General features: G+C 45.8%; 1 protein-coding gene across 4 annotated transcripts in view; it reads left to right on the top strand.

Moving 5' to 3' along the window:
* cdc14ab (cell division cycle 14Ab) overlaps positions 1–9,383 on the top strand; it is a 33,616-nt gene extending 24,233 nt beyond the window's left edge. Inside the window, exons 11-16 of one of the 4 annotated variants that reach the window (XM_030791378.1) lie at positions 618–777; positions 1,820–1,920; positions 3,139–3,186; positions 4,684–4,815; positions 5,754–6,165; positions 8,916–9,383. In XM_030791378.1, the coding sequence (XP_030647238.1) occupies positions 618–777; positions 1,820–1,920; positions 3,139–3,186; positions 4,684–4,815; positions 5,754–6,165; positions 8,916–8,945 (883 nt within the window). In that variant the 3' untranslated portion in view covers positions 8,946–9,383. Of the gene's footprint in view, positions 1–617; positions 778–1,819; positions 1,921–3,138; positions 3,187–4,680; positions 4,816–5,753; positions 6,166–8,915 lie in introns of all 4 variants that reach the window. The other 3 variants (XM_030791377.1, XM_030791379.1, XM_030791380.1) reach the window with 3 other exon arrangements.
* The last annotated feature ends 316 nt before the right edge of the window (positions 9,384–9,699 follow it).

The following is a 9,699-nucleotide window of genomic DNA, read 5'->3' as shown; positions in this document are numbered from 1 at the left end:
AAGTTCTGGAGAGGGTCCGGTTAACTTTAATCTCTTCAGAAAAGAAAAAGGGGTAACACATAATAGCAGTTCTTGGCACCCATCCCTCATTTGCTTTGAAGTTCAGGTCATGACTTTATGAAAATGAGAGCCAGTGGAAATACTCCTACTCTTCGTTGAGTGGGTCAGTGACATCTCCACCAGACATCTTGCTCTCCTCCAACACCTCACTTTAACAAAGCAAGTTTTGGCCGCCGAAAGGAACACGTTGACCCGTCACTGCTGATAGAAATGTCATAGCTGAAGCTGAACAGACGCTGTGTCTCACGTGGGCTATGCCTAATCTCAAACCTGTTGTGTTTGGCTGTCAGCACGCAGCAGAGTGTCTGAGTGCGTGGTCGGTTCCGTGGCGTTCAGTTTGTCCACGGATGGAGAGGTTAGCTTTATCTATCGGCATTGTTTCCTCTTTAGGAAATGCCGCAATGCCTGAGATCACATTCTTCCATTCACAGCTTTAAGGACCAGGGTTATGCCGTGAGATTGTCCTTAAAAAAAGTCATCCATACGTCCATCCATCTCTCTCTCTCTCTCACTGTCTCACTTTGTTTGTCTTCCCTGCTTGTCTTCCTTCTCTGTAGGAAACAGACGACTCTGTGGGCCCAAGGGGACGTGCAGCGCTCTAAACACAAACAGAGGCTTCTGGACGAGCGCGGAGTTTCCCGCCTCATCTCCACCATGGATGACCTGACCATCAACACCACCATCCTAAAATCGCACAGCATGGACCGCATGGAGGAGGTGAGCTCCGCGCCTCGCCTCCCTCTCAGTCCACATACGCTCCACGGGCCCTTCCACCCCGCGCTCCAGTTCCCTCGTCTTCCTCCACAGTCCGCTCAAGGTCTTTCACACCAAGTCAAAAAGTAGTTTATCAGTGAGACCGACCAGGGCTTCAAATCCAACACCGGGCCAGTTTCAGCCCCTAACCCCTTTACCACCTGGTCTGGGGAGGGAGGGGGGACAAAAAAGAGCTACACTTTGTCCCCTGGCTCAAGGTTTTGGGTTCATTAGTGAAATCTGGTGTAGTGTAGCAGATGGATGGAAGAAGCAGGCTTGTAGGACATGTAGTCCTTGAGACCTGGAATGAGTTTCGTGGTACTTTGCGGACAGTTTGACACGGACCGGCGAATGGAAGTGCCTACGGTTTGATGACCTCAGAGAGCACTAATGCAGGTTTCCACACTCTCAAGTGAAGAGACCGCAGGTGTGCTCTGAGTGTGGCCATTATGAGAGCGAGCACACTCGACACGCCGTCACGCTCGTAGACACAAGTGTACTTACGATAGAACGTTAATGGGGTGCCCACGCACCCTGGAAAACTTCACATTCGGAAACCTCTGGAAAGTCAAAAGTTGCATTTATAGATGTCATTGAACACGGGGCGAACGCTCTGTATAATCAAGTTTTGTGTAACTCTTGTCATACTGTTCTGCCCTCAGATTTTAGACATGGGACAAGGACGTGGAAGTAAACAGACAATACAAAATAATCATCCACGAATAAGTCTTGGCCCAAAACACGAACAGAAGTCTTTGTTGAATTAGCACCCTTATGACAGTTGCATGTGTCCTTGTGTTGCTTGTGAGTCATCTCCTGACTCACAACGTGTTTGCTGAATTTCAGTTCATATCTAATCGCACATTTTAACAGATTTTATACCCTCCTCAATCTGATGCACTGTGTTTTCTTCTCTTTTTTAAATCCAATCTGTACATACTGCCACGTGACTCTTCTTTCATGTGCGTGTGTGTGTGTGTGTGTGTGTGTGTAACTGTCCTGACAGAATGACTACGGTGAGAATGGACTGTGTATGACACAAGGAGACAAACTGCGTGCCTTGAAGGGCAGACGTCAGCCGCGGTCTGCCACCACCGGTGCCCTCAGGTAAGTCCTGTCTGATCCTCTTTAGACCCCAAACCAGCGTTTCTCACCCCCAGTCCCGGTGAGCCCATGAACGACACGTTTTTTTGGTTCATGTCCAGTGCTCGTGCGCCAGGTTTAAGACGCCAAGGGCTCTATGGTCATCAGTGACCAGGTTGAATCAGGTGCGGTAATTAGGAACCAGAGCAAAACCAACGCTGTCCCGTGGGTCTTCAGGACTGGACACGAGAGCCGCTCGCTCTAAACGTCCCTTCTGCCAGACTGTGATTCTGAACCCGCTGTTTGGCAGTCCGGTCTTGAACGCTTCATTGTTTCAGACCTACACGAGATCGCCTGATTCAGTTGATGCAAACGTGATAATTAGTTGATGTGCTGAATCAGGTGCGTTTGTGTAGAGCTGAAACAAAGACGTCCCTTGTGTTTGGTGGGGCGACGGGCGCAGTGACTAGGTTGAAAAACACTGCTCTAAAGGATCGAATTAAAAAGAGCGTCAGCGCCTCTCCCTCTTTTATTACGATTGTGCTTCCTGAAGAGCATGTTTTTCGTGCTATAAAAAATGGAAATGGGTCCCCTTTTTTTTGTCAAATAATAACCATCTCCTTATAACTCTTTCAACTTCCATTAGCTTTCAGTCCAAGTGAATGGGTAAATGAGGGAGACTCAGTGGGTTGTGTTACAGCTCCCCCTCAAACAAAAGATGCACAGCTGAAATAATTACACAGGAGCAGGGTAGTGTGGTGTCTGTGTGTGTCTGTGTGTCTGTGTGTGTCTGTGTGTGCGTGTGTGTCTGTGTGTGCGCGCCATGATTTTGCAAAAGAAGAATTGGTTGGCATGGTAACCCTCAGTGTCAGTTGCGTGGTGAAGATGGTGCCTTTGTTTCTCTGGTCATCTGTAGACCTTAAAGGAGTCATTTTGGGTTTCTGTCTTTCTCTGTCAGATCCTCGGTACCTTAAACACGTTTCATGTTTCATATCGCTTTGTTTCCATGGTTATAATGCTTTAGGTGATGTAACCAGGGGAAAGAGCATCGATTTAATTACATTAGTAAGGTGTGTGTGTGTGTGTGTGTGAGAGAGAAACCAAAGAAACCTCTAACTGCTGTGATGCAGCACAGAAAACAACCTGTTTGTATCAGTAATGCAGTAAATGTAGTTTGAGAGGATATAAGAGCAGACTAATGATGGTTAATGTAATCTCATGTCTGTGTCTCCTCCACTGCAGACTGGAAGACATGAGAATGCACAGCAGGTCCCCGTCCCAGCCGCTCAGGTGCTTTTGACTCTCTCTTCATTTTTCTCCTCAGTCTGACTTTATAACATGTCTTTTTTTATTGTTCTATATGGGGCGTGTGTGTGAGAAAATAATCTTGTATTAGAGAGGGCTATATTTAAAGTGGTGTTTTTGTGTGTATTGCAGCTCATTTGCATGACTGTTTTCATGACTTCTGTTCCTTTGCCTAACTTTAAATTTTTTTGTTGTTGTTGTTGTTTTTGTTGGGGTTTTTTTTTTTCAGTAGTGTGTGTATTTGCTATCTAAGGGCGAATCAGTTTGTTATGTCAAAATACAAAAGTCAGCGCGGCTTTGCCGACAGAACTGTGGCGTTTTCACGAGAGAACACAGACACAGCAAAATTACAGAGATCCACAGCACAGACCTGCCACCTCTGTGCAGCTGACATAGAGAAGGCCTATCTGTGGGTTTTGTTTTTTTTTTTCCTTTTCTATTCTTTCTTTTTTTTTTTTGAAGCACTTTATACAGGGATGTAAATTTAACACCCTCTTTTGTGTGAGTGCACAACCCCCTTAATTAATTTTCCCTCCCAAAGTGGTGAGTGGAGAGCCATCTTACGCAGCTGCCGCCGCCCCCCCCCTCCCCCACCCTCACTCTCTCCCATTTAGCACACAGACAAACAGAGAGGGGAGGGGGCACACAGATAAATTCAGCCCTCTTGTGCTCCTCAAGGAGAGAGGAAGAGCTCTTCAATGGTAAAGGGCTGCTGGACAGACTCACACAAACACCCAGAGACACACACACACACACACACAGGGAGAGAGAGAGAGAGCTCACCTGCTTTACTGCTGTACCTGTGTGGTAGAGGACCTGTTGTCAGCATCCAGTCCGTACAGCCATAAATACCCGCCTCACTCTCTCTCTTTAACACACGTCACACGCTCAGTCGCTGGGCAGTTTATCATAGCAGGCTTTGTCTGTGACAAGTTTATTGTAGCACGCTCTTGATGACTTCTTTTTTGGGGCGAGTAGTTCATGTTGAACCATTAGAAAGGTAATTGTTTCCTGTTTATCTGAGGTACTTAGGCACACTTCCTATTGGAGTTCTGTGTCTGATATGCTGCACTCCATCAGCCTAAGAAACTTCCCACTGGAACAATGGCTCTGCTTTGTTTCTAAATACTGCTACTGAAAATCTATTGAAGTGCTGAGGGGTTCCTCCAGTGAGAAGTTTCTTTGGTTTGATGGAACTTGGCTGGACAGGAAACGGCACTGTCGATTCAACAATGTCAGGGAAAATCCAAAACATATTGTTTTGCGCCCACTGTTATGGGGGATTCCAGAGCTGGTACAAAGGGTTGGACAAGGTATCCTTTCGGTTTGTGAGACCAGATGGTTTGAATGCACAATGTCCAAAATAACATCCAAAGTAAACACAGAGTACAAGTCTATTTATGGTCTGTCGCTGGCCCAGGCCGTTACCTAACTCTGTGTCTGTGTGTCTGTCTGTCTGTCTGTGTCTGTGTCTCACAGCAGAATGAGCCCAGCAGTGGCCACTCAGAGCTCAGTGTCTCCTCTCAAGTCGTCAAAAGTTCCGTCGTCATCGATCTCGGCCTCGGCCAAAAGAATCAGCCGCGCTTCCTCTTCCTCAGCGACCAACCTCAAGAGGTGAGCGTCCATCTCTCCCCTCCCCTACTCCCGTTTGTTTTTCCTTTATCCACCAGCTTCTCCCCTCCCACGTCATTCTGCCAGTCAGCACACCTCCTCAGCACACCTCCTCAGCACATCTCCTCCTCCTCCGGCTTCATTCTCATTCTGCACTGCCGCTCTTTTTTTCCTTCCTTTTTCATCTGTCATTCTTTTTTGCTCCTTCTTACAGCTTGCTATTTTATAACCTGTGCTCTCTCTCTCTCTCTCTCTCTCTCTCCACTTCTCTCTGTGTCTGTCTCTTGTTTTCTCTCCTGTCTTAGTCCCCTGGTGGTGTTTTTGCCGCTGTGTGATTACCCTGTGCTTTGACATGAGGAAGATTAGAGGCTTCAGTGTAGCGATGACTATATGAATGATTGACAGCTGACAGACAGATGTCAGATACACTTTAACAACTAGAGTCTGTATTACTCATCCAGTATTCACTGATTTTGCTGGAAATCTAGTGGGAAAACAGGACCTTTTGAGCAGTACATCTTGTTTTGTTATGTTTTCTATAGGTTACAAAACCTTTTTTATAGTTTATCATAGAGCTGAGAGCTGAGTAGATAAGAGGCCAAAAAAGTCTAGATGTCTATTTTCAGTATATATGAGGATGTCCTCTACAAGAAAGACGTATTCATTTATAGTTTTAGAAGCAGATTGGGTCTTACGTGTGTGTACTTAGTTAGATAATACTCTGATGCAGTGCCCCCCCCCCCCCGTCCCCCGTCATTTTAAGTGTTGTGGGTGAGCATGTTCTGTTCATTGACTTGTCATGGTGTGTCTTTTGTTGTTGGATGTGCTATTGATGTTTATGTCTTTTGGAGTTGAAGTTCCCCCGCCCTCCCCAGACACCCCCCCCACACACACACTTGTGGCTTATCCCTTCATGTCTGTACCCCTCCATTCTGCCTCAGTGCCTCCGTAAACTCAAGGTTAGCCAGCTCCCTTGGCAATCTGTACAAAGCCCATGACAACGACGAGGAGGACGCTGCCGGCACGCTAAAATCAGACCCCTCTTCTCCGCCGCTCTCCCCCACCTCTGCTCACGCCGCCTCGCCCCGGACGGGCTACCTCCACGGCGGCTCGCTAGGTCCCGCCTCCCACAGTTATCACTTTGAGGTCAACAACAACAATCAGTATAACTCCTCCATCGGGGGAGGCCCTGGGAGCCCCAGCTGTAGCATTGCCGCCTTCAATCTCAACCACGTCGGCTCCGGGGCTCCTCCTGCGGGAAAGCTGGGAGGCGCAGAGCTCAGTCAGCCCAGGGCGCAGAGTCACGCGGGGCTGGGTGGGCTCCCCACACGCTACCTCAGCCGCTCCATTCCCGTAAGTGTGACCTCCGCCACAACCCCAACCCCCCCACCCACCTCCTACCACCCACCTGCTGCCTAAACACACCTCCTCATACACAGCCGACAGCAGCATCTCCACTCACGCTCCCTCAATCGCTCAACGTCTCTCTCTCTCTCTCTCTCTTTGTCCTCCATTTTTTGATACTCTCACCCTCAGTCTATTGATTTTTGTTTTTCTTGGATGTTTGCCTTTGATTTTGTTTTTGTTTTTGTTTTTGTTTTTCTTTGAGAGAACAGAGCACACTGGCGACTCTCTTTCTCGACAGTTAGAATCTATGCAGGCTTTTGCTCCGACCCCACGCAACACACGGCCGATTTAACCAATCACAGACTTCCTCTGATCCTCGACAGTATGGTCAGATGTTCTAAAACTGGGGGTCGGAACAAAATCACGCCTGAGCGAAACCGATATCTCTTACACCTTTTATCTGATTCATTCAGTTATATCTGATTTACCCTACTCTATCTCTGGGCATAACACTTAGTCTACTGTCTGTCACTGTTGCTGTGTGTGTGTGTGTTGTAACCGACTTGTCCGTTTTGGAACGGCTGAGCGACAATTCCTAATGGTTACTGTCATTAACCACCAATTTCATTCTGTGTACTCCGTGTCTCTCTAGTGTTCTCTAATAAAGCCTCTTTATTTGGGCGTTCAAATATAGACCTAATTATCATTGTCAAGTGGGCTTTAATTGACTGTGGTGGATGAGACTAATTTTTCAATTTCGCTCTGATCCGCTGCCTTTTAACTCCTCTGCTCTGTTTAGAGTGGGTCCTGTGCTTGCTTAGCCTACACAGGCAAAACAGAAGCTTATCCAGAAAAAAGCCCCCAGCAATAAAACAGTAGCTGCTACCAGTTCAATAGGACATGGTTAAAAAAATGACCAGTTTTCTGGATAAATGGTTTTGGGTTTTTTTTGAATGGTGAATGGCTGAAAACATCACTGTGGTTTTCCCTCTGCGTCTTAAGCTACTAACATAAATACTAACACTGTTTTCCATGCTGCTGTTAGAGGCACTGGGAGTGTGTGGTTTTTGGGTAGTGCTAGTGAAGGCTACATTTGTGCCAAGGCCCTGCTGCTGATGTGGATGATTAATTATACTCCAAACGTTGGTCAGTCCTGACCATGTCTGCGAAGAGCATCTTCCTGTACAGTGTCTGATGCATCCTCCATCCATGATGTGCTCTTCTTTATTTCACAAACTGCTGCCAACAGCAGACAAAACTACATTGATTGCAACCCAACAGCAAACTTAGCAATTAGCAGCTAAGCTAAGCTCACTCTACCCCCTGACCTATTTTTGGACGAAATTGTTTACAAATCTTTAACAATATGATGCAAAAAGAATGCAGTCGCAACAGTTTCTCTGTAGTTTTCTGGAAAAATATAAATGTGGTCTCATGAACCACAATGCCCGGAAAATACTGGAAACCTGAGCAGAAGATAGGGCTCTCCCTCCCAGAAGACGTTTGTTGATTTTGGTGGGGTAGCAGGTTTCGGTGGTTCCCGCCCTGATGTTTCAGCCATTCACATCCTTTCCTTTTCTTTGCCCCAGAGTTGCCGCCAAGCCATATTCCTTCCTTGTCTCAATGAGTCTAGCCACATAACGTGCGCCTGGCGACGGAAGAATTCCTGGTTTCCACAGAGACTGGTCCTCGATTTCCCCTACACCCTATAACTTATACTGCGGCAAACTATTAAAAATGCCCAAATAACATTGAGTGCACGCACACACACACACACACACACACTCACACAAATAAACAAATAAATAAATCGATGATGCATGCCACATCTTTCCTCTCCTCCTCCCTCTCCAACAATTGTGCAAACACTCCCCTCCCCTCCCCTCCTTTCCCTGGCAGCCCCTCATACTGCCTCTTCATCTTTTCCCCTTCATCATCCTCTGGAGTGGAAACATAGCCGACAGCGCTTCTTCAGAAGGGCTGTCAATCAAGTACGAGAGAATGGCACTCATATTTACTGTTACTCGCCAAGCCTGTGCGAGTCAGTGCCATCCATGCTCATTTAACAGGCAAAGATGTCTCAGATCTCATGATTTGACTAAAGTTCATTCATAAATATTAGTGAGACTGTTTAATTATTGACAATTCCAATAACTTTTCTCAGCATTAAGGACAATTTGTCTCTTTCCTCTTTGGGAGTGAATTTTTTTTTTTTTTTTTTCCCCCCTTCCATGACACCAGCACTCTGTCCCCATATTCCACATATGTTCCCATCTGTTGTTGTTCCTCCAACAAATCCCTTCTGCAGATCCTACAGCAGCTGCTTTCTGGCTATAATGTGCCTCTGCTATGTGTAATGTTCCTCTGTCTGTCACACCAAATGAGCGATGCCCCAAATGAGCGATGCCCTGAATGAGCGATGCCCCAAATGAGCGGGTAAAGACGAACCTGCATGGCTTGGGTCTATATTCAGAAACTGGTCTGAATATGAGGTGTAATCTGCCGTTTGTGTAATTCACCTTGTTTTCTCAGAGATGAGTCTAAAATTAAATTTCACTTTTTGTGTCAGCCCCGCACACCAAACACTCTACCATCCCATCTCATTATGCGTCAGTAAAGCTATAATGACACGCTTCAGATGGATGTTTTTTGGCCCAACTCCTCAATGTGTTTTGTGATGTGCTATTTTCAGGTCGTATTGTGTAACTGTCTAACCTATTTTATCCCTTTTTTTTTTATCTACTTTCTTTTTACAGTCCCTTCAGTCTGAATATGTTCAATACTAAAGCAGCAACGCTACGCTGAACCTGAGAGGCTGCCCCTCCATCTCCACCCTCCGCCTCTTCTCTCGGACTGCTTCACACCCTTTTGCCTATCTTTTTGTTTGTTTGTTTTGGTTTGTTTTTTTTTTAAGGGAAAATATAATAAAGGGGGCGGAGCTCTGTGGCCAGGCGGTCCTATTTTATGTCACGTGGACACAAATCCACAGGCTTTGCTGCGCACACTGAAGTTTTGGGAGAAGATTTGTGTCTCTTCTGTCAACCTCAGGTCTTAATGAACTCTGTACCAGCCGTTCTTTCTCCAGTCACGGAGACGTGGTTCTTATCTAGCAGATCATGCTTTGCGCAGTAGCATTAGCTACCCGAATGATCCAGGTCCTTTAAGCAAATTAAGCTGTCCTTCAGTTCAATGCACTCTTCCACTTGGTAAAGTCTATCATTCATTTTTTCTTTGCTCCTTTTACTGTTTTTTTTTTTAATAAATATATAAAATTACATTCTATATATGAGTATACACACATTCTTGTACTAAAGAAGAGGATATTTTTAGATAAAGGATTTTATACTGTTTTATCCACATATAATACATATCATAACTCTTTATGACAGATGCTTTTGTTGTATGTATACATTGTATTTTGGCTAAAGGAAATTCTGTTTTGTGTGTGTGTGTCTTTTGTCTCTTAAGTGTGCTCCACCAGTAACTTATCTGGACTGAAGTATGAGAGCTCTGGGTAAAGTTAAAGAAGGGAATAGTCGT

This window comes from Chanos chanos, chromosome 14 (genome assembly GCF_902362185.1).
Source record: "Chanos chanos chromosome 14, fChaCha1.1, whole genome shotgun sequence".
Taxonomy (NCBI): domain Eukaryota; kingdom Metazoa; phylum Chordata; class Actinopteri; order Gonorynchiformes; family Chanidae; genus Chanos; species Chanos chanos.
The sequence above is the reverse complement of the archived record's forward strand: the minus strand, read 5'-3'. Positions and strand labels throughout refer to the sequence as shown.